At 45.9% G+C, this 25,057-nt stretch overlaps 2 protein-coding genes across 4 annotated transcripts in view; one reads left to right on the forward strand and one right to left on the reverse strand.

The window, feature by feature from the left end:
* Positions 1-14,569, forward strand: part of CDK4 (cyclin dependent kinase 4) — a 40,573-nt gene extending 26,004 nt beyond the window's left edge. For all 3 annotated transcript variants that reach the window (XM_070740735.1, XM_070740734.1, XM_070740732.1), the window contains exons 8-9: positions 592-727; positions 10,918-14,569. In XM_070740735.1, the coding sequence (XP_070596836.1) occupies positions 592-727; positions 10,918-11,010 (229 nt within the window). In that variant the 3' untranslated portion in view covers positions 11,011-14,569. The remainder of the gene's footprint in view (positions 1-591; positions 728-10,917) is intronic.
* Positions 14,570-22,095: 7,526 nt separating this feature from the next.
* Positions 22,096-25,057, reverse strand: part of TSPAN31 (tetraspanin 31) — a 38,898-nt gene continuing 35,936 nt past the window's right edge. Inside the window, exon 6 of the mRNA XM_070740736.1 lies at positions 22,096-22,646. Coding sequence (XP_070596837.1) covers positions 22,572-22,646 — 75 coding nt within the window. The 3' untranslated portion in view covers positions 22,096-22,571. The remainder of the gene's footprint in view (positions 22,647-25,057) is intronic.

Raw genomic sequence — 25,057 nt, forward strand, 5'->3', positions numbered from 1 at the left:
CTTTGGGAGAATCAAATTGCAAACAAACTGATCACATGCTGAAAACCTTTGCTTTTATATTCTTCTTATCACTGAAGGGAAGGGAAGGCAGGTAGATATAACATTGTTCCAAATAAATATAAGAAATTCCCTAGACATAACTCCAGTTTATATCCACTGTAGCAAAATAATCAAAACATTGCTGGGTTGTAACATTCAAGGGGCACAACGTCTTGTGGAGGATGCTGGGAATTGTTGAACAGTACCTGGAGAACACAAATTTCCAGTTCCATGTAAGATGGTAAGAAACTATGCAAATAGGACTCATCTATTTTATTGTTGATGTTTAAGGGTTAGTTGTTAAATGGCATAATCTTCATACAAGGCAGGGCCACAGGGGAAGTATTATTTAGGTGAGTTAATCTTGGTTTTTCAGGAAATCCTGAATTAGAACAACGATTACAAGACGAAAAACTATTTGTGTAATTTGAGGATTGGTGCTGTGGCTGGGAAGCCTTTGGGGGTGCAGTGCCTACCAGGGTTGCCCCATTGCCTTAAAACCAATCTGAGTCGGATCCAGCTCGAGTTTTTCCCCCCTTTTCTTTCCTTCAGCCTGATTGGTCTCCCTTCAGAGGAAGATTGGCCACTGGATGTGTCTCTACCACGCTGTGCCTTTGCTGCTCGCTCCCCACAACCGGTGGAGAACTTTGTGCCAGAAATCGAGGTCCTGGGGGCTCAGCTGCTTTTGGTAAGTTCCGAGATGCCACAAACGGCACAAACCAGAGCAAAATGGGAGTTGAGAATTGGGGGATAGAATGAGGGGATAGAATAATCATTGGGAGCCTGAGCTTGGTATTGTTGAGCATGGAAATAAGCAACAAAGAAGATATTTCCTATCTAGTTAACTTCACTGAGTCATTGGTTCTCTGTACCCCACCTGCTTGGCATTTGTGTTTGGCAGGGAAGAGGCAGTGAGTGTTAGTGACTCAGTATTTGATAACCAGGAGCGACTTAATTTTCCTCCAGTCATGCTGCCAGTGGCAACTACAGCTGGCATCTGAATAATGTAATGTGTGTATTCAACATTAATCATAGAATAGCACGAGCAGTGCTTTCAATGCAGATTCTAGTTTTAGAGGCACACCAGGGAACTCTAGGATCTGAGAACTACTGACGTTGGAATCATCTCCCATGGCTCCAGTCCTTGGTTTGCTTACCTTCAGACCCTATCTTGTGGCTCTTGCTCAGGAGAGATTTGGAACACAGTTGCAGTAGTGGATGAATGTTGTGTGTTATGTTGTTGTTGTTGTTGTTATTATTATTATTATTATTTATTAGATTTGTATGCCGCCCCTCTCCGTAGACTCGGGGCGGCTTACAGCAATGATAAAAACAATATATAATGACAAATCTAATAGTTAGAATCTAAAATAACAATAATACATTTAAAAGTCTAAAAAACAAGTGCATTATTTTACATTTGGAAACATTAAACTGCGGTTTCCATTGCTTTGACCATTTATCTAGTAAAGCTAAATCATTTACCATATTACAGACCCCTCCAGGAATATCAACCCTATTGCACACTTTAGAGTCATCGGCAAATAGGCAAACCTTCCCTACCAAACCTTCCCCTATGTCACTCACAAACTTATTAAAAAGAATAGGACCCAGAACAGACCCTTGTGGCACACCGCTTGTAACCTGTCTCTGCTCAGAATACTCGCCATTAACAATAACTCTGATGTCTATGCTTCAGCCAGCTTGAAATCCACTGAACTATCCAGGGATTAAGTCCAATCTTCACTAATTTATCTATCAGCTCTTTATGTGGAACCATATCAAAGGATTTGCTGAAGTCCAGATAGGCAATATCCACGGCACCACCTTGATCCAACACCTTTGTGACATAGTCAAAGAAATCAATGAGATTAGTCTGACATGATTTGCCTTCAGTAAAGCCATGAGTATAGTATATAATGACAAATCTAATAGTTAGAATCTAAAATAACAATAATACATTTAAAAGTCTAAAAAACAAGAAACCCCAATATATAAAAAAACATGCATACAGTCATATCATACACAGAAAACTACATAGGCAGGGGGAGATGTTTCAATTCCCCGATGCTTGACGACAGAGGTGGGTTTTAAAGAGTTTACGAAAGGCAAGGAGGGTGGAGGCAATCCTGATCTCTGGGGGGAGCTGATTCCAGAGGGTCGGTGCTGCCACAGAGAAGGCTCTTCCTCTGGGTCTGGCCAAACAACAAGACATTGTTTAGTTGACGGGACCCGGAGGAGACCAACTCTGTGGGACCTAACCGGTCGCTGGGATTCGTGCGGCAGGAGGCGGTCTCGTAGATACCCTGGTCCGGTGCCATGAAGGGCTTTATAGGTGATGACCAACACTTTGAATTGTGACCGGAAACTGATCGGCAACCAATGCAGACTGCTGAGTGTTGGAGTAACATGGACATATTTGGGGAAGACCATGATTGCTCTCGCAGCTGCATGTTATGTGCAAAGTAACCTTTCAGTAACAAGGATATGCAAACGGAAACGTTTATGAGAGTAGTTATGAATAATTACCCAGCCACACACACATACGCTAACTTGAGTTAAAGTTTACTTTAAGAAATAACACAATCTAATAAACAATCCAGGTCATACACATAATAGTCAGAATAACGGTCCAAAGAATATACAATTACAAAGTTTTCTTAGAAACATAGAAGATTGAGGGCAGAAAAAGACCTCATGGTCCATCTAGTCTGCCCTTATACTATTTTTTGTATTTTATCTCAGGGTGGATATATGTTTATCCCAGGCATGTTTAAATTCACTTACTGTGGATGTACCAACCACATCTGCTGGAAGTTTGTTCCAAGCATCTACTCTTTCAGTAAAATAATATTTTCTCATGTTGCTTCTGATCTTTCCCCCAACTAACCTCAGATTGTGTCCTTTTGCTCTTGTGTTCACTTTCCTATTAAAAACCCTTCCCTCCTGAACCTTATTTAACCCTTTAACATATTTAAATGTTTCGATCATGTCCCCCCTTTCCCTTCTGTCCTCCAGACTATACAGATTGAGTTCATGAAGTCTTTCCTGATACTTTTTATGCTTAAGACCTTCCACCATTTTTGTAGCCCGTCTTTGGACCCGTTCAATTTTATCAATATCTTTTTGTAGGTGAGGTCTCCAGAACTGAACACAGTATTCCAAATGTGGTCTCACCTGTGCTCTATAAAGCGGGATCACAATCTCCCTCTTCCTGCTTGTTATACCTCTAGCTATGCAGCCCATGATCCTACTTGCTTTTCCTACCTCCCAGCCACACTGTTCACCCATTTTGAGACTGTCAGAAATCACTACCCCTGAATCCTTCTCTTCTGAAGTTTTTGCTAGCACAGAACTGCCAATGTAATACTCAGATTGAGGATTCCTTTTGCCCAAGTGCATTATTTTACATTTGGAAACATTAAACTGCAGTTTCCATTGCATTGACCACTTATCTAGTAAAGCTAAATCATTTGCCATATTACAGACGCCTCCAGGAATATCAACCCTATTGCACACTTTAGAGTCATCAGCAAATAGGCAAACCTTCCCTACCAAACCTTCCCCTATGTCACTCACAAAGATACTAAAAAGAATATGACCCAGAAGAGACCCTTGTGGCACAGCGCTTGTAATTAGGCTCTGCTCAGAATACTCGCCATTAACAACAACCCTCTGATGTCTACGCTTCAGTCAACTGCAAATCTACTGAACTATCTAGGGATTAAATCCAATCTTCACTAATTTATCTATCAGCTCTTTATGTGGAACCGTATCAAAGGCAATATCCATGGCACCACCTTCATCCAACACCTTTGTGACATAGTCAAAGAAATCAATGAGATTAATCTCACATGATTTACCCTCAGTAAAGCCATGCTGGTTGGGGTCCAATAAGTTATTGTTTTTTAGATGCTGATTTATCCTCTTTTTGAGTAGAGTCTCCATCATTTTAACTATAACTGATGTCAAGCTAACTGGCCTGTAGTTACCAGCTTCTTCTCTACTGCCCTTCTTGTGGATAGGCACAACATTGGCCATTCTCCAATCATCAGGAACATCTCCTGTTAAAAGGGATTGGTAAAACAAATCAGTCGGGGGGATGGCAATCACATATCTGAGTTCTTTAAAAACTCTGGGGTGGATGCCATCTGGACCCATTGCCTTATTTGTCTTTAATCGTTCAAGTTATTCTAAGACATCGGCCTCTGAGATCACTGGAGCTGAATCCGTACAGCTGGAAGCAATGCTATATCCACCCATAGTGTTATATTGTAAGCTGCCTTCTGAGAAAACTGAACAGAAGTAGCTATTCAAATGGTCAGCGACCTCTTTATTCCCATCAATGTATGTATTATCTCCAGTACTAAGCTTTGTGATGCTGCAGTTTTTCTTCTTCCTATCACTGATATATCTGAAAAAGGTTTTATCCCCTTTCTTCATAGATTTGGCAATTCCTCTTTTGAGGCTTTAGCAGCATATAGAAACATAGAAACATAGAAGACTGACGGCAGAAAAAGACCCCATGGTCCATCTAGTCTGCCCTTTTACTATTTCCTGTATTTTATCTTACAATGGATATACAGTGGAACCTCAAGATACGAACTTAATTGGTTCCAGGGAAAGGTTCGTAACACGAAAGGTTCGTAAGACGAAACATTGTTTCCCATAGGAAACAATGTAAAGTCAATTAATCCGTGCAACAAAAAAAAAACAACCGCAAAAAAAACGCTGCCGCCCGGCTGTCACCTTTAAAAACAGCCGGGCGGCTTCCCTCTCTCTCTCTCTCCTTCCTCCCTCCTCCTCCTCTTCCTCCTCCTCCCGTATTCCACCTCCCTCCCAGCCCGCTAGGCAGGCCAGTGGTCCCCGTCACGGCGGCCCGATTGAGGGGCCGGCGGTCTCCGCCAGGGAGAGCTTCCTGGCTTTCGTTCTTGTTGGATTCGCGCGTTTTCATGCCCAGGAAGCTCTCCGAAGTGAGGAGAACCGCCGCTGTCGCCGCTCGGCCGCGCCTCCTCGCCCGCCGCCCGCCCGCCTGCCCAGGATGCAGACCTGCTGCCTCGCCCTGCGCCTGCTGCCGGCCCGATCCTGCGTCTATTGCTTCTGGGCTGGTTCCATTCTGTTCCCTACCGGCCCGATTGAGGGGCCGGCGGGAGGAAAGCGAATGCCTCTCTTCGTTGCGCTGCCTGGCTGGCAGCGGAAGATGTAAACGAGCCCACGGGGCCGGTCTCCGTGGCCGACAGGGAACGGAGCCTTCCATGGCGGCTGCCTGCTGGGCTGGTAAGAGGGGGAGCCGAGCCCAGCCCCGTGAGCTCGGTTACATCTTCCGCTGCCAGCCAGGCCATGCTGGTGGAAGCGCAACAAAGAAAGGCACAATCTTTGGGGTTTTCGCTGGGGGGGGAGGAAGTTAGGAAGGTCCTACCTCTCCCCCCAGCGAAAACCCCAAAGATTGTTTGCTGCCATACGATTTAGCAGCAAAGTGACGTGGATGGATGGAAAGCTGAAACAGCCCGGTTTCAGCTTTCCATCCCTTCACGTCACTTCGCCGCTAAATCGTGTGGCAGCAAACAATCTTTGGGGTTTTCGCTGGGGGGGGGAGGAAGTTAGGAAGGTCCTACTTCTCCCCCCAGCGAAAACCCCAAAGATTGTTTGCTGCCATACGATTTAGCAGCAAAGTGACGTGGATGGATGGAAAGCTGAAACAGCCCGGTTTCAGCTTTCCATCCCTTCACGTCACTTCGCCGCTAAATCGTGTGGCAGCAAACAATCTTTGGGGTTTTCGCTGGGGGGGGGAGGAAGTTAGGAAGGTCCTACTTCTCCCCCCAGCGAAAACCCCAAAGATTGTTTGCTGCCATACGATTTAGCAGCAAAGTGACGTGGATGGATGGAAAGCTGAAACAGCCCGGTTTCAGCTTTCCATCCCTTCACGTCACTTCGCCGCTAAATCGTGTGGCAGCAAACAATCTTTGGGGTTTTCGCTGGGGGGGGGGAGGAAGTTAGGAAGGTCCTACTTCTCCCCCCAGCGAAAACCCCAAAGATTGTTTGCTGCCATACGATTTAGCAGCAAAGTGACGTGGATGGATGGAAAGCTGAAACAGCCCGGTTTCAGCTTTCCATCCCTTCACGTCACTTCGCCGCTAAATCGTGTGGCAGCAAACAATCTTTGGGGTTTTCGCTGGGGGGGGGAGGAAGTTAGGAAGGTCCTACTTCTCCCCCCAGCGAAAACCCCAAAGATTGTTTGCTGCCATACGATTTAGCAGCAAAGTGACGTGGATGGATGGAAAGCTGAAACAGCCCGGTTTCAGCTTTCCATCCCTTCACGTCACTTCGCCGCTAAATCGTGTGGCAGCAAACAATCTTTGGGGTTTTCGCTGGGGGGGGGGAGGAAGTTAGGAAGGTCCTACTTCTCCCCCCAGCGAAAACCCCAAAGATTGTTTGCTGCCATACGATTTAGCAGCAAAGTGACGTGGATGGATGGAAAGCTGAAACAGCCCGGTTTCAGCTTTCCATCCCTTCACGTCACTTCGCCGCTAAATCGTGTGGCAGCAAACAATCTTTGGGGTTTTCGCTGGGGGGGGGAGGAAGTTAGGAAGGTCCTACTTCTCCCCCCAGCGAAAACCCCAAAGATTGTTTGCTGCCATACGATTTAGCAGCAAAGTGACGTGGATGGATGGAAAGCTGAAACAGCCCGGTTTCAGCTTTCCATCCCTTCACGTCACTTCGCCGCTAAATCGTGTGGCAGCAAACAATCTTTGGGGTTTTCGCTGGGGGGGGGGGAGGAAGTTAGGAAGGTCCTACTTCTCCCCCCAGCGAAAACCCCAAAGATTGTTTGCTGCCATACGATTTAGCGGCGAAGTGACGTGGATGGATGGAAAGCTGAAACAGGCGAAAGGCGAGGAAGCCTATTGTAGCAGCTGCCACAGCGGAGACATTTGGGGTTTTGGCTGGGGAGGGAGGGGAAGGCAGGAGGTCCGGCCCTTCATTTGCCCTCCCAGCAAAAGGCAAAGCCGCGCAGCTCCGCATCGCCGAAGGAGGCTTAACCCCACCACTCTGTCCCACCCCTCGGCCGTATCCGGCATAACTTCCTCCTGCCTATCCCCGCTCTTCTGCCGGCCACGGCCGAGGGGTGGGACAGAGGGGTGAGGTTAAGCCTCCTTCGGCGATGCGGAGCTGTGCGGCTTTGTCTTTTGCTGGGAGGGCAAATGAAGGGCCGGACCTCCTGCCTTCCCCTCCCCCCCCCAGCCAAAACCCCAAATGTCTCCGCTGTGGCAGCTGCTACAATAGGCTTCCTCGCCTTTCGTCCGTGCCTGGCGGGAGCTGAAGAGTGCTTTGCCCAGTGCAAAGTTGACAGCAAGCAGCTCCGCAGTCCCGAAAGGAGGCTTAACCCCACCCCTCTGTCCCACCCCTCGCCCGTGGCCGGCAGAAGAGCGGGGATAGGCAGGAGGAAGTTATGCCGGATACGGGCGAGGGGTTGGACAGAGGGGCGGGGTTAAGCCTCCTTTGGGGACTGCGGAGCTGCTTGCTGTCAACTTTGCACTGGGCAAAGCACTCTTCACCTCCCGCCAGGCACGGGCGAGGGCGTGGAAGCTTATTGTAGCTCGCCCATGGCCGGCAGAAGATCGCTCTTGCCCGGCTTCCCCGCGAGGCATCAGGTCAGCATTCTGGGCGGGCGGGCGGCGGACGAGGAGGGGGAAAGCCTCCTGCAGCAGCTGCCACAGCCGCCGGCTTCCCCGCCGCCCGCCCCACAGAATGCTGACCTGATGCCTCGCGCGGAAGCCGGGCAAGAGCGATCTTCTGCCGGCCATGGGCGAGCGGCAGGGAGTCGGGGCTGCTGGCAAGCGCCCCAGCCTGGCTGTGACCTTTTAAAACAGCCGGGGGGCTTCCCAGGAGCCTCCGGAAGCCAAACGCCAAACCCGAACTTCCGCGTTCGGCGTTGGGAGGCTCCTGAGAAGCCGCCCGGCTGTTTTAAAAGGTGACCGCCGGGCTGGGGGGCTTCCCAGCACCCCCCCGAACCCCGAACCTGGAAGTTCGGCAAAAGTTCGGGATTCGGGAGGTTGCTGGGAAGCCCCCCAGCCCGGCGGTCACCTTTTAAAACAGCCCGGGGGCTTCCCAGGAGCCTCCCAATGCCGAACCCGGAAGTTCGGGTTTGGCGTTCGTAACTTGAAAAAAGTTCGTAAGAAGAGGCAAATTTTTTCTGAACCCCGGGTTCGTATCACGAATTGTTCGTAAGACGAGGGGTTCGTATCTTGAGGTACCACTGTATGTTTATCCCAGGCATGTTTAAATTCGGTTACTGTGGATTTACCAACCACGTCTGCTGGAAGTTTGTTCCAAGGATCTACTACTCTTTCAGTAAAATAATACTTTCTCATGTTGCCTTTGATCTTTCCCCCAACTAACTTCAGATTGTGTCCCCTTGTTCTTGTGTTCACTTTCCTGTTAAAAACACTTCCCTCCTGAACCCTATTTAACCCTTTAACATATTTAAATGTTTCGATCATGTCCCCCCTTTTCCTTCTGTCTTCCAGACTATACAGATTGAGTTCATTAAGTCTTTCCTGATACGTTTTATACTTCAGACCTTCCACCATTCTTGTAGCCCGTCTTTGGACCCGTTCAATTTTGTCAATATCTTTTTGTAGGTGAGGTCTCCAGAACTGAACACAGTACTCCAAATGTGGTCTCACCAGCGCTCTATATAAGGGGATCACAATCTCCCTCTTCCTGCTTGTTATACCTCTAGCTATGCAGCCAAGCATCCTATTTGCCTTTCCTACCGCCCGACCACACTGCTCACCCATTTTGAGACTGTCAGAAATCACTACCCCTAAATCCTTCTCTTCTGAAGTTTTTGCTAACACAGAACTGCCAATGCAATACTCAGATTTAGGATTCCTTTTCCCCAAGTGCATTATTTTACATTTGGAAACATTAAACTGCAGTTTCCATTGCTTTGACCATTTATCTAGTAACGCTAAATCATTTACCATATTACAGACCCCTCCAGGAATATCAACCCTATTGCACACTTTAGAGTCATCGGCAAATAGGCAAACCTTCCCTACCAAACCTTCCCCTATGTCACTCACAAACATATTAAAAAGAATAGGACCCAGAACAGACCCTTGTGGCACACCGCTTGTAACCTGTCTCTGCTCAGAATACTCGCCATTAACAATAACTCTCTGATGTCTATGCTTCAGCCAGCTTGAAATCCACTGAACTATCCAGGGATTAAGTCCAATCTTCACTAATTTATCTATCAGCTCTTTATGTGGAACCGTATCAAAGGCTTTGCTGAAGTCCAGATAGGCAATATCCACGGCACCACCTTGATCCAACACCTTTGTGACATAGTCAAAGAACTCAATGAGATATATTATCTGTTTCGCCTCCTTCTGTCTCATTTTATATACCTCTCTGTCAGCTATACTTCCAGATTCTTTATATCTCCTACAGGCAGCCTTTTTTCATTGACTACAGCCCTTACATCATTACTAAACCATAGCGGTTTCTTCTTCCTTTTACCTTTAGTTACTCTTACCACTTGCCTTTGTCATTCACAGTAAACAAAAATAAATACAGCTTAGCTACAACAGAACAGAATGTCAGAAAGTTGGTCAGAGAGACAGAAGGATGATCTCTAGCTCCCTCTTATGGCAACCTGCAATACAACCAATCAGAAATAGCATACAGTTAAAGCTACATACATCAAAACAGCTAAACCTACAGACATACATTGTTGGTTTACATATTGCCAACCCAACTGATTGGACAGAGTTGCGGATGATACCCAGTTATACATCTCCACCCCATGTCCAGTCACCGAAGCAGTGGAAGTGATGTGCCGGTGCCTGGAGGTTGTTGGGGTCTGGATGGGTGTCAACAGACTCAAACTCAACCCGGATAAGACGGAATGCCTGTGGGTTCTGCCTCCCAAGGACAATTCCATCTGAAGGGTCTGCAACTTGGGCGTCCTCCTCAATCCACAGCTCACATTAGAGAAATATCTTTCAGCTGTGGCGAGGGGGGCGTTTGCCCAGGTTCGCCTGGTGCACCAGTTGCGGCCCTATCTGGACCAGGACTCATTGCTCACAGTCACTCATGCCCTCATCACCTCGAGGTTCGATTACTGTAATGCTCTCTACATGGAGCTACCTTTGAAAAGTGTTCGGAAACTTCAGATCGTGCAGAATGCAGCTGCGAGAGCAATCATGGGCTTCCCTAAGTATGCCCATGTTAGACCAACACTCCGCAGTCTGCATTGGTTGCTGATCAATTTCCGGTCACAATTCAAAGTTTTGGTTATGACCTATAAAGCCCTTCATGGCATCGGACCAGAATATCTCCGGGACTGCCTTCTGCCACACGAATCCCAGCGACCGGTTATGTCCCACAGAGTTGGCCTTCTCCGGGTCCCATCGACTAAGCAATGTCGTTTGGCGGGACCCAGGAGAAGAGACTTCTCTGGCGGCCCCGGCCCTCTGGAACCAGTTCCCCCCAGATATCAGAGTTGCCCCCACCCTCCTTGCCTTTCGCAAGCTCCTTAAAACCCACCTCTGTCGTCAGGCATGGGGGAATTGAAACTTCCCTTCCCCCTAGGCTTATAGAATTTATACATGGTATGCTTGTATGTATGAGTGGTTCTTTAAATTGGGGGTTTTTTAGATTATTTTTAATATTAGATTTGTTTACATTGTCTTTTTATACTGTTGTTAGCCGCCCCGAGTCTTCGGAGAGAGGCGGCATACAAATCTAATGAATGAATGAATGAATAAATAAATAAATAAATAAATAAATAAATAAATAAATAAATTGTGCCTGTATGTTTTTATGAGATGTACATAATGGATATCCTTTTTCATGTCTGTGCCTCTCTAGGAAATGCTGACATTCAATCCACTGAAGCGTATCTCTGCCTTCCAAGCCTTGCATCACCAGTACTTTCAGGACAAGAACGCAGGCGAAGGGTAGGACGCCAGAGGATCCCTAAGCCTGGGGGAAGAGACTATACAAAAGACTTTGTGAATATGCGTATAAGGTGAACCCCACCAAGCGGATATACTCAGACTAGTCCCCAAGCTGTTCCTGGCTGTGCTAGGATTGAAGGGGGTGGGAAGGACAAAGCTTTTGACAGCACGCATGAAAACAGAGAGGGTCATCCTGCAGGACCACTGAAACCCTTTTCCACCCTGAAAATGTTAGGACTTTGTAGTGGCATCTCTCCGTCACTCTGCATGCACATTCTTTATTCCTGGGTTGTTCTCCAGTGGCGTTCGTGGAGGTCTGTTTGTTTTTGGGACAGCCTGGTTTGAGGCACCTTGGTCACCTATGGGTTCTTTGCCAAAGGTCTCTTTTGGATAGCCCCTTTTTCCTCTAATAAAAATTTTATAACAGTTTACACATAATAATACTGCTGCCTTATCATATTCCTGTGGCTAACAGTTTGACACTAAAGCCTTGCCTTAGCACATTGCTGACCTCCACAAAAATGGGAGCAGGAGATTATTTTTGTAGAAGTCTTCACCATTCTTTTTTTAAATTGCCAAGACACTGGTCAGGAGAGACCTACGCTGTTGGCTGTCTCAGCATGGGGAAGATGTTCAGCTGAGAGGCATTCTCCATCTGTTCGATTCCAAATATTAATGAGAAACATTTTTTTAAAGCCTTTTAAAAACGATAACATTTCAATAAAGGATATGGGTGAGGTCGAGGCAAACTTTGGTCTTTCCCCTTTTCTTGCCACCTGAAGTTGCCTTGTGTTTGTGATTAGCTTGGGGAATGGTTATCTGGGTTGGATTGCTCAAGTGTTGCTTCGTCTACCCTTCCAAGAGCTTTTAGGAACAGAAGCTCATATTGCTATACCTTTTGCTTTTCACATTGGAAATAGAAGACTGACGGCAGAAATTGGATGCTTCATATTGTGTGTTCTACGACATGTACCGATTTTTTAGAGTCTTCTCAAAGTAAGAGAGTTATTGTAAGTCTTGCTGCTTGCCTGATCTGTTAATGAGGTTCTTGACAATCTGACTGCAATAGCCTCTCTGGAACATTCTTGAGCTTTGCTTAGTGCTCTCCTCCCCTCTGCCCTCCCCTCTCTCTCTTCTATCCCCTCTCCTTTCTCCCCTCCTCTCCTCTCTGCTTCCCTTTCCTCCTCTCTCCTCCGCTCTTTTGTTCCCCTCTCTCCCCTCCCCTCTCCTTTCTCCTCTCCTCTCTGCTTCCCTCTCTTCTCTTCCCGTTCTTTTCCTCCTCTCTCCTCCGCTTTCTTTTCTCCCCTCTCCTTTCCTCCCCTTTTCTCTCTCCTCCCTTCTTTCTCTCCTCTCCTTCCCTGCCCTCTTCTCTCTTTTCCTTTCTCTCCTCTCTCCTCTCCTTCCCTCCCCTCTTCTCCTTTCTCCCCTCTTCTCTCTCCTCCCTTCTTTCTCTCCTCTCCTTCCCTCCTCTCTTCTCTCTCCTCCCTTCTCCTTCCTCTCCTCTCCTTCCCTCCCCTCTTCTCTCTCCCCCCTTCTTTCTCTTCTCTCTTCTCCTTTCTCTCCTCTCTCCTCTCCTTCCCTCCCCTCTTCTCTCTCCTCCGCTCTTTTCTCCTCTCCTCCCCCTCTCCTCTCTCCCCTTTCCTCCTCTCCTCCACTCTTCTTTCTCCCCACCTCTCCTCTTTCCTCCTCTCATCCCCTCTTCTTTCCTCCTCTCTTCTCTCTCCTCCCCTCTCCTCCCCTCCCTTCTCCTCTTCCTTTCCCTTCCCTTCCAATTTTCTTTTCTCATCTTCCTTTGTTCTTGAGGTCTGCTTTGCCCTTTACTAAGGGTCTCATGAACTTGACGTAGTTCTACAAATCTAACGTAATCCTTTAGCAAGTATGTTAGAGACAGTAGAAGCTCTTGTCAACCTACAGATACGTATGCCTAAACTATCTTGCAGAAGGGTGAAAAGACAATTCCTGCTGCTGTTGGCAGATCTTTGTTCCTAGGAAAAAACAGGGAAGATGGTCATGGGTGAAGTGCACTTCTTTCTTTTTAGAAAAAAAAAAATCCCGATCCAACTCTTACAGCTTTTAATGGACTTCTAGCAAAGGGCCTGAGGATTCCTGATGTGAAACCTCGAAGAACTGTTTCCATCGCTTCATGAATGTGCCATTTAGCCAAGTAAAAGACACTTTGTTTACATTTTTACTTGCAAAAATATGCCTTTGTTCTGAATAATTTCTCTTTTTGCCGATGGAAAGTGGGCAGTTGAAAGAAACTGTTTATATGAGAGCTTGTGCGTCAACACCCAGGTGACTTCAACAAGCTGCTTTTTGTGTGTTCTGGTTTTGCCAAGATAAGCTGGAGTCTGGCTGCGTGGGATTGTGGGATGGATAGCCAATTTAAACAATGTTTAGTGCATTTTGCTATTTCTTGAGGAGGAGGGAGTGACTGTTTTGAGAGAGAGAAATCCTTGGATAGAAGTGCCTTATCACAACCAACCTCGGATCTAAGCCATTCAAGTTTAATTTAAAACTCAACTGGGACCTCGGTTTATCTTCATGCCGTGAGAATATCATGCTCAGCATTTATTACAAATAACAACCATCTTTTTTTTTTTGCTAATACATTCCTATTTTTTTGCTAATACATTCCTGTTTCCCCTAAATGTTGGCGTAAACTGTTATAATGCTTCATTTGAATAAGGTCCTGTCTTCCCCTTTGAAATATTAATCAACCGTTACTCTAACCTGAAATATATATATTTAGAGAGGTTCCTGATAAAAATATATAACTACGCACCTGATTTTGAGGGTACTCAGAACTGAAGAGACAAACTGGGGAAATCTGGCTGCTTTTTTCTTTTCTTTTACAAATCAAAGTTATTTCTAAGTCAACAGTACAAGTTACATAGAAAACAGAAGACTGGCGGCAGAAAAAGACCTCATGGTCCATCTAGTCTGCCCTTGTACTATTTCCATTATTTTATCTTAGGATGGATATATGTTTATCCCAGGCATGTTTAAATTCAGTTACTGTGGATTTACCAACCACGTCTGCTGGAAGTTTGTTCCAAGATCTACTACTCTTTCAGTAAAATAATATTTTTTCACATTGCTTTTGATCTTTTCCCCAACTAACTTCAGATTGTGCCCCCTTGTTCTTGTGTTCACTTTCCTATTAAAAACACTTCCCTCCTGGACCTTATTTAACCCGTTGTGATGTATCCAAATCTCTGGGCAACAAACTGCAAGTTAACTGCATTGTAATGCATTCAGTGGCATGTATTATTATGTATTCTTCTGTTGATAATCAACGATCTGAGCTTAATTGATTTTGCTGTTTACAGTAATGACAGTACATTGTACGTATGCTTTGAAACATACATGATTCTGGTACATATGTATGCTCAGGGGCAGCTATTGTATGTGCCTTATATTGAAGTTGATTTCCATTCATGTAGCTCAAGACACACCACCTATATGTTGCTATTTTGATAAAAGAAACATACAATCGATAGCGTGTCTGTCGCTGAACTTTTATTCAGTAAGGAAAGATAAAGTTGTATCCACACGTTCAACCTCTTCTCTCATTTTTTTTGTTGCTAATCTTATTTTGCTTTGCTAAGACGTAGCCTCCTTTCAACTATGCGAAGTGTGAGGGGGATCTATGCTCTCTGTGTCCCTTTTAACATCTCCGTAAAACCCCCCGAGTGAGATAACCCATCACCATAGGATGAACTATAAACGTGTGAATGGATACCCAATTGTACATCTCTGTCTGGGATGAACTGAGTGCAGTGCTTGGATGAAGAACAACAGGCTTCAACTGAACCTTGTGTGTGTGTGTGTGCACGCTATAATCTTTGATCCTGGATGGGGTTGAACTGTCTCAGCTGGACCCAGTGCATAACCCAAGGATCTTCCAAGATTCTTATTTCAAGGAGCAGGTAGCAGAAAATGACTAGGAAGGCTTTTGTTATGCTTTGTGTTGTACACCAGTTATCCCTTCTCTTAGATGGGGAAGCCCTTTTCATTAATTCCCTGGTCATCTGTCATATGAACTACTGCCCGTACCCTCTTCACACTATTACCATTGTAAAATATCTGGGTCCCAGGGGAAGAGCCTTCTTTGTGGCGGCCCCGACTCTGGAACCAGTCAGAGGCAGGCTACTAATTGCTGGGAGAAACAATGAAGGAGGGTTGAATTAGGTTTTTCAGGTTCCAGTAGAGCAGGATGACTGCTGTCAGAAGCTGATATTATTATTATTATTAATTTTTTCTGTCGAGCTCTGGTAGAATCCTCCCGAAAATTCACAGATACAAATTTCAGACACACACACGTTTGAAAATTCAAAATAATGTTCTTTATACCAAAAATTCAACTAAACTAAGCACTCTTTTTGTATAGCAAGGAGCACTCCTCTCCAAACAAACTAGTAATTTGTACAAGTCCCTTATCAGTTCTGAGATACTTAGCTTGCAGCTGTGAGGCAATTCACAGTCCTTCTTTCACAAAGTGAAATACACTTTGCTCTGGTTTAGTTTCAAAGCGGGGGGGGGGGAAATCAGCACACAAAGGTCGAAGTCAGCAAGGCAGGCACGAAACACAACGATCAGATAATCCTCCACAATGGCCAAACCCACAGGCTGCTATTTATAGCAGCCTCCCTAATTACCACAGCCCCACCCAACCACAGGTGGCCTCATTTTCTTCGATAATCTCTCAGTTGTTGGCTGTATCATTAACTCTTGTTCTGAATCCAAGGAGGAGCTAGATAATTGATATCCTTCTGAGCTGTCTGCCACACTCTCCTCCTCCCTGTCACTCATGTCTTCTTGGTCAGAGGAGCCTTCATCATCAGATTCCACCGGGAGCAAAACAGGCCTGCGGCATGTGGATGTCTCCCCCACATCCACAGTCCTTGGGGCAGGAGCTGGGCCAGAGCTAACCACAACAATTATTATTATTATTAGTAGTAGTAGTAGTAGTAGTAGCAGTAGCAGTAAGCACCAGCATTGAGGACAGTATTGCCTTGGAGCAAATTTCCCTTTACAGAACATATCCCTACCTAACCTTTCTAACACTGCTGCCATTCCTTTCCCCAAGATAGTATAGTAGCGAATACCGAAGGGGAAAAAAAACGCTCAAGACCTGCACTGGACAGAAATGAATTTATTCAAATTGCCTGTTGCAACAGGAGCAGTTCCATTTGTACATGATAGGAAAAATATGTAGATCTTAAAAGCCATAGGCAGCTCTGAATACATCATCAGATTGGTATTTTCTGATAGGTTTTTTTCCGTCACCCGCCCTACCAACCACCGCTGCAGGGCCAAAATAGTCGCTAGAAAAAGGGGTGGATTGAGAGAAATAGCCTGCAAACTCCATTTTGTCTGTTTTAATGCATGGTATGTCTAACCCTTCCTCTAAGGTAAACAGGATAAGTCAACCATGGCTACAGTCCAGTTTTCACTTGCTGCCTTATATAAAGTGCACATTGAATTGTTTTTATCAGTTCCTGCGAGTAATGTAGCTCAGTAGACTGCCAGTTACCCTTCTCCGGTTTGTAAAGGCTGCTAAAATGATATCCATTTCCTGCTTTAAAATGTCTTTCCCCCCTACCTAATGGAGATCGTGGTGTAAGATCTTTTACAGCGGAATCATGCACTTGACCCAGGAGACTTGTAGAATTATAGGTCAGTCTCAATATTCCATTTCATGATATAGTGAGGAAGAATGGTAGTGGCCCTGCAGCTTTGGATGCAGCTAAATAATATTGATTTTTCTGGAAGAATATCAAGCTTCCATACAGATCTTAGAATTAAAATAACCCCGGTTGCCTGGATTTTTCACCTGTTCTGGAAGAGAATGGGACAAATTGCAGCCAATTCACTAGGGCCACCCTGCTGCAATCAACTCACAATGACCAGCTCAGCCCGGGACGACTCACCAAGGGCTCCAACTACCACACCAAGGGATAATTCAATTACAGTGATCCCCCGGTTATTGCGTCCCCGACCATTGCGAACAGGGTAATTCGCGATTTTTCAACCCGGAAGTCAAAATACCATCTACGCATGCGTGCCCTTTTTTTCTATGGGCACGCATGCGTAGATGGCAACCGGGAGATCAGCTGCTGGGCGGCTTCCATGGGTCTTCCCCCTCTTGCTGGCATCAGCGAGGAGTTTCCCCACCGCCCACGCAAACTCCTCGCTGCCGCTCGCCCGCCCTTCGCCTGCCCACGCCGTTCGCTCCCCCTCTTGCTGGCGGGAGGGCGAGAAGCCCTCCCCAGCACCCGCTCGCCCGCCCTTCGCCCTGGCCGCTTCTTCCCAGCGGAGAAATTCCAGCCCCCACCTGGTCCCGCCCGATCCTCCTCCCTGAGGCAGCTCGCCCTCCCATGGCCGCTTCCTCCACCCTCCATCGCAAGCCCTCGCCACCGCAGCCAACGCGCGCTGCGATCTTCAAGCCCGGCTCCTTTCGGCCCAGCATCCCGGGCCAAGCGGCTGCCTTCCGTGACTGAGCCTGGCTGGCCCGGAAGATCGTAGCGCGCGTTGGCTGCAGCGGCGGCGACATTGCTGCCGGCTTGGCTTCGCTCGCCGCTGCAGCCAACGCGCGCTACGATCTTCCGGGCCAGCCAGGCTCAGCGGATCAAGCCCGGCTCCTCTCGGCCCAGCATCCCGGGCCAAGTGGCTGCCTTCCGTGACTGAGCCTGGCTGGCCCGGAAGATCGTAGCGTGCGTTGGCTGCAGCGGCGGCGACATTGCTGCCGGCTTGGCTTTGCTCGCTCGCTGCTGAGGAGCCGAAGATTGGGGGGCGGCGCGGCTGTTTTAAAACATCGCCGCCGACAGGGGGGGGCTTGCTAGCACCCCCCCAAACCCGGGTTGCGGGTTCGGGGGGGTGCTAGCGAGCCCCCCATGTCGGCGGCGATGTTTTAAAACAGCCGCGCCGCCCCCCAATCTTCGGCTCCTCGCTAGCGCTGCGGAAGTTTAAAACACCATCTGCACATGCGCAGATGGTGTTTTTACTTCCGCAGCGCTACTTCGCGAAAACCCGCTCGTTGCGGGGGGTCCTGGAACGCAACCCTCGCAACGAGCGGGGGATCACTGTATTTAAAATAACTTAAAAATTATTTTTTTTGTCATTCACATTTTATTTTGTTCCTCTGATTCCATTCCACAATTTGATATCAGTAGAACTCTTGTTCGACAACAAGTTGGTGGCAGCGAGCTAGCTATGGTAAAGTTGTCTTAGAATCTAGATTAGGGTCTCCAACCTTTAAGCTTTGTTGCCTGAGGAATTCTGGGAGTTGAAGTCCACAAGTCTTAAAGCTGGCTGAGGAATTCTGGGAGTTGAAGCCCACAAGTCTTAAAGCTGGCTGAGGAATTCTGGGAGTTGAAGCCCACAAGTCTTTGTTGCCAAGGACCACTAGTCTAGACCTTTCCGGAACTTTGAATGAGAGGAGTATAGACCTACCAATTCTATACCCATTGTCACTTTTGCTATCACCACCACAGCGTGTAGTGAACTATAGGGTAAGATCAGACTCTTACACTATCATGGTTCTAATCATTCCACATCCAGAAGGTGATGGCGAGGTATTAATTGGGGTTGCCTCTTGATGTCTGGTAGACTTCCGTCTTGCTCCCTATACTGTCAGGATGAAACCAGTGTATGTGTCTGTTTTGAAACGGTATTCCCAGATGATATTAACCTAGTTCTGTTGCCCATCATTCAGTTCCAAGAAAGGAACTAGTTCCTCTCAATTCAATAACGCAAGTCAATGAACAGGAACAATCCGAAATTAAATCCAAGCATGTTTTCCAATGGGAAACTGAAGATGGAGACTAAGATCAGCCTAATTTAGATAAAGTTCTCCGAGCCTCAAATATTTCTGGATTCTCAAATGTCCCAGGTGAGTGTAACTACCCTCGTAGTTACATCTAAACTAATTGCACCTTTGCCAGGTTGGTCAATTTTGATGACAAGTTATCAATGTGTTGTTACTTCACCTCTTAACTCCTGCAACTTGTTCATCAAGACACTCTTTTTACAGACTCTACAAAACTGCACCTACCCCTAACCAGTACAAGATCATGTGAAGTCTCATGATTCGCACTTTTATAGTTGTTGGGAGATTCTTTTCATGATACAGTGGTACCGCTACCTAAGAACGCCTCTACTTACGAATTTTTCTAGATAGGAACCAGGTATTCAATTTTTTTTTTGCCCCTTCTCAAGATCTATTTTCCACTTACAAACCCAAGCCTCCGAAACTAACCAGAAAAGGCAGGGAGAAGCCTCCATGGGACCTCTCTAGGAATATCATGGGAGGAAACAGGGCCGGAAAAGGCAGAGAGAAGCCTCCATGGGGCCTCTAGGAATATCATGGGAGGAAACGGCCGGAAAAGGCGGGGAGAAGCCTCCATGGGGCCTCTCTAGGAATCTCCTGGGAGGAAACGGCCTCCACCCTCCCTGTGGTTTCCCCAATCGCACACATTTGCTTTTATATTGATTCCCATGGGAAAAATTGCTGCTTCTTACAAACCTTTCTACTTAACCTGGTCACAGAACGATTTAAGTTCATAAGTAGAGGTACCGCTGCATCTTCCTTGTGCAACTCATGCCAGCTCTTATTTTTGGGGTGTGGGAGAAGGCCTCACTAAGATAATGCTCCCTCAGAAGCTGCAAATGGCCACTATTTCCATTTATACATTTTGGAAATCTGTAAAGATGCACCTCTTGCCAGGTGCTTGCTTTTTTAGATGGTTTCAGTTCTTTGCCATTCATTCATATCTGCATTCTTTTATTAGCCAACCTTTTTAATCCTCAGAAGGATAGAGCACACATCAAATGTTTACAATGATCTCCCCCTTTTTCCCATCTCAACATTTGACACCAGTTAGCCAGCTTAAAAAATAAAAGCCATTGACAGAGAGATGAATCTTTCTCAATCCACATTTGTTTTCAAAAGGCAGAAAAGAAAAGTGTTTTGGGACCATTATATATAGTGATGGGCTCCTACCGGAACGGTCAGGAACACAGTTCCTGTAGCAAAATTTGGAGCTCCACCCTAGAGCACCCAATTTGCACTGAAAGATGTTGAAACAAAATGCGTAAGCCACAGTGTGGTAGTAAAAATTTTGTTATTGCCCAGGATGATAATAACCTCAAGAGGCCGGCTGTAGCTTTAGGAGTTGAGAAGAATTTGCCAAGCTATTTCCACCTGCCTTAGATAAGTACTTGCTTGGCAAAATATGCCACTGATGATGAGACATTCCCTAATGTATAAATAAATAGTACGGTGCGTGTAATAAGGGTGCAGCCTATGAAACATTCAAGGTTTCACTAGAACAGTGTTTCCCAACCTTGGCAATTTGAAGATATTTGGACTTCAACTCCCAGAATTCCAAATATCTTCAAGTTGTCAAGGTTGGGAAACACTGCACTAGAAGACATTCATACTCGTCAAAGAGAAAGCAGTCTGTATTTTCTTATTCCCCGCCTCGAAGGCACGGGTCCTCCCAATCTCCATCCGTGAAAGTTATGGCTTTCAAAGGACACCTCTGTAGGAGCTTCCCTAGGACCTTTCTTGACAGACAGACAGCACAGCAAACGCCTTTCCTAGGCTGCCATCTAGCTCACTTAATACTATACAAAGCCCAGTGTTAATGTGTAACATGCTTGTGCTCAGACACAGCTTCCCTTGTTAAAAAGTAGAACAAAAGAAAGACATGGCATATGAGAATGAATAACGGGCTGAGACAGGAAGCAGGGGGAGGGGCTACTACATGGGTGGGGCTAGCGTTCAAATAACGGAATCCTCAATGGGACTACTACAATCCTCACACACAACCTCACTCACAAGCATTGAACATAGGAGAAACAACTGAACAGGGTAGGACATCACCAGCATACAACAGTTTCAAGTCTTCACTCTCCACTACAGCAGGGGTGGGTTCCTCCCGATGGTGATGTCATGATGACAACACCAAACCGGATTGGTTGCTGCCGATCTGTGGGTGCCACCATTTTTTTTTTTACATTGTTAAAAAAAAATTACATCCCCTCCCTCCTCTGAGCATGTGTAGAAGCCGAGTTGCGGCACTGCATGTGGTCGCCATCTTTTTTTTGGATTTTTTTAAAAATTATTTTTTTCAGATTTTCTGTTATTCTGCATGGGCGCGCCCATACGATGTTGGAGGGAGCGAACTGGCAGCAAGGTAAGTTGGAACCCACCCCTGCAACCACAGAAAGAATATTGCCAAGAAACTTGGAATCTAAAACTTAGGCGGATAATCACTCAAGTTCCTTTTGTTCCAAAGGTGTATAGGTTTTCAGAGAAATCACTTTCAAGCCCGTTTTGAGAATTTTTTTAAATGTAATGGTAACGAGCAAGTGAGTTCTCTGGTCAGTTTTAGGCAAATGATGACCTTCCTCCTTAAAAAGAGGCAGCCTAAGTACAGTAATACCTCGTCTTACAAACGTTTCGAGATTCCGTTGCCAGCGAAGCACCCTTTTTTGTGCTGCTGGGATTCCCCTGAGGCTCCCCTCCATGGGGAATCCCGTCTCCGGACTTCCGTGTTTTTGTGATGCTGCAGGAGAATCCCAGCAGCGCAAAAACGGGCGCTTCGCTGGCAACGGAAGTTCAGAGGTGGGGTTTCCCAGCAAGGGGAGCCTCAGTGAAATCGCAGCATCGCAAAAACACAGAGGTCCGGAGGTGGGGTTTCCCATGGAGGGGAGCCTCAGGGGAATCCCAGCAGTGCAAAAACGGGTGCTTCGGCTGGCAAAAGGGGTGAATTTTGGGCTTGCACGCATTAATCGTTTTTCCATTGATTCCTATGGGAAACATTGTTTCATCTTATAAACTTTTCACCTTAAGAACCGCGTCCCGGAACCAATTAAGTTTGTAAGATAAGGTATCACTGTATATGATTGTAAATTCTGAATTTAGGTTAATTTCAATTTCAGCTTGTAAAAAAAAAACCACCCTAAAATAAGACATGTATCATGCTTGCTTAAACTAAATCTTTCCCCAGAGCTGCTTCATATAGCACTCGTGTCTACTGTGTTTGACCATAGGAAACACAAATTGGGAAGGCAAACCTGGTAGGAAGTAATTTTATGGGACAATTGTTGCCTCTGCTGCTTAAAAGGTAAGACAAAGTACTTTACTTTGTCAAGGTGAAGACATTGTGGGCGGGGCGAGCAGCTTTAGTAGGGAAAATCTTTTTTTTTTTAAACACAGGTATGATAATGCAAAAAATTTAAAAACACCAAAATGATTGTAGTTATGAGCAGCAATTACATGAGTCAACAAAATGATTTTTTCCCCCTTCACTACATGATACCAACTAATGTTTGCCTTCTTCTTCCAGTACTGGATTCCCTGTGCCACATGCCAAAGGCTTCATGAGATCCTTGGTTGGTGTTTCATCCTATCAGCATTTTGGCATAAAGGCAGAATTCACCCTCATAGGGCCTGCGAGAGTGGTAGGCAACCAAGTGATGGAAATGGGAGGTCTTAAATAAGCAAGAAGTGACTAACTAAAAAGGAAACCTGGAAAGTGATAGGAGAAAGAACTATAAAAAGGCACTGGGGTTGGCTCTGGGATCTTTCTGGTTTCTGTAACGCATTGCAAGCCATACTCCAAGGATCTGAAAGACAAAAAAAGTAAATAAATTATATTACAAATTTCATTCCTTTATGCCAACATGCTTATCTTATGATTAGGAAATCCCCGAGTCTACAGAGAGGGACGGCATACAAATCTTGGCGGGACCCAGGGGAAGAGCCTTCTCTGTGGCGGCCCCGACCCTCTGGAACCAACACCCCCCAGAGATTAGAATTGCCCCCACCCTCCTTGCCTTTCGTAAACTACTTAAAACCCACCTCTGCCGCCAGGCATGGGGGAATTAAGATTTCTTCTCCCCCTAGGCCGTTACAATGGTATGCATGGTATGTTTGTGTGTTTGATTTTCTATATTAAGGGGTTTTAATTTGCTTTTAGTATTGGATTATTATTGTATATTATCTATGATTGCTGTTAGCCGCCCCGAGTTTTCGGAGAGGGGCGACATATAAATCCAATAAAACTTGAAACTTGAAATCTAATTAATAATAATAATAATAATAATAATAATAATAATAATAATAATAATATAATAATAGGAATAGGAATAATAGGAAATGAGCTGTCATGAGCTACCTCTTTCAAATATATGGTGAGAACTCTTTTGAGAACCCGTTTTCAGAGTTAAATTCATAAAACTTCCTTGGCAACATGATCTTTGCTGAGAATTTGGGAGTTGTGGTCCATTGCTCTAAAATAAGTCCTTTTTTGTCTGAAATGCCCTCCCCCTTAAGATGCCAAATTAATTCAAACGTCGTTTCCATTTCAGCGCTAAATTAAAAAGTAGCTATTCAACCAGTCTTTAGAAATATAGAAACTACAGCTTATCCTTGATGTGTAATTATCAAAAGGGTAATGTTACTTGGGTGACTTAATTATCTCCACTGGTTGTATCGAGAGCCAGTTTGATGGAGTGGTTAAGGCACCAGGCTAGCAAGCAGGGAACCATGAGTTCAAATCCTGCCTTAGCTATGAAAAGTCAGCTGGGTGACTTTGAGACAGTTACACACTTCAACACAACCTACCTCACAGGACTGTTGTTGAGGAGGAAACAAGAGGAAGACGATAGGTCAGATATGTTCACTGCCCTGAATTATTTATATATACAGTGGTACCTCTACTTAAGAATGCCTCTACTTAAGAACTTTTCTAGATAAGAACCGGGTGTTCAAGATTGTTTTGCCTCTACTTAAGAACGATTTTCTACTTAAGAACCTGAGCCTGTAAAAATTTTCCAGAAAATTTGAGAGCGGCATGAAGGCCTGGCCATTTTCCTGCTATTCCCCCTTTAAACCTGGCCATCTTGGGCTTTTCTGGGCTGCGAGAGGAGCCTTTCAGTGGCACTTAATGAGGTTTTGGCAGCCTCCTTAAGCGAACAGAGCATTTTCCTTTCTCTGGGCACTTGGAGAGGGAATAAACCACTTCGCTGTGGTGATTCCCCTGCGCTGCCTCCCATACACCTGGCACGAGGTTGCTTCCTGGAGCGTCTGGGCTCGGAAGATCAATTTGATTTCAGCCAAACTGAGGAGTCACCACAGTGAAGGAAAGGCGCCGGCTACAAGGCGAACAAGCGAGAGGAGAGGGGAGCCCTTCAGCATGGGAAGGAAGAGGCAGAAGGTAGCAGCAGCAGCCTTTCGGTCAAAGGAGCAGGAGGTCCCCCGCTCTCGCCCACCTGGGTTTCTCTCTCTGGCAAAGTGTGTGGGAGGCAGCTTCACGCCGGGTGTATGGGAAGCACCTGCTCCTCGCCGCCTCAGAGTCCCTCTTTTTTTTTTAAGCCTTAAAGTTTTGGATTTCTTTTATTCCCCTCAGCTTACTTTCTTCCTTCGGCAGTGACGGTCCTCCTCCTCTTCTTCTTCCGCCTCCTCCCACCCAAATTCCAAGCTTTTATTTCTTTCTTAATAGGTTTGCACGCATTATTTGCTTTTGCATTGATTCCTATGGGAAAAATTGCTTCTACTTAAGAATGCTTCTACTTAAGAATCTAGTCACGGAACGAATTAAGTTCTTAAGTAGAGGTACCACTGTATATATAAGGTGGGATACAAATAAGTAAATAAGCAAAATCTCTCCATAGGTTCAGGGGATATTTTAAATCACAGCTGTCAAAGTTGATCGTGTCACGGGCTGGATCATAACATATCGTGTTTTTTGCTTTTGTGGAACTGGGGTGGGTGTGAGGTTTCTGGCCTAGGGGCTGCCAACCTTAAATGATTGACTGTTGCCTAGGCCAGTGTTTCCCAACCTTGGCAACTTGAAGATATTTGGACTTCAACTCCCAGAATTCCCTAGCCAGCGAATGCTGGCTGGGGAATTCTGGGAGTTGAAGTCCAGATACCTTCAAGTTACCAAGGGTGGGAAACACTAGCCCAGGCTAAGTAGCTCCTGATTTCATTTAGAATAGAATATAATTTTTTATTGGCCAAGTGTGATTGAACA

The sequence above is a fragment of the Erythrolamprus reginae genome, chromosome 2 (assembly GCF_031021105.1).
Source record: "Erythrolamprus reginae isolate rEryReg1 chromosome 2, rEryReg1.hap1, whole genome shotgun sequence".
In the NCBI taxonomy this organism is placed as follows: domain Eukaryota; kingdom Metazoa; phylum Chordata; class Lepidosauria; order Squamata; family Dipsadidae; genus Erythrolamprus; species Erythrolamprus reginae.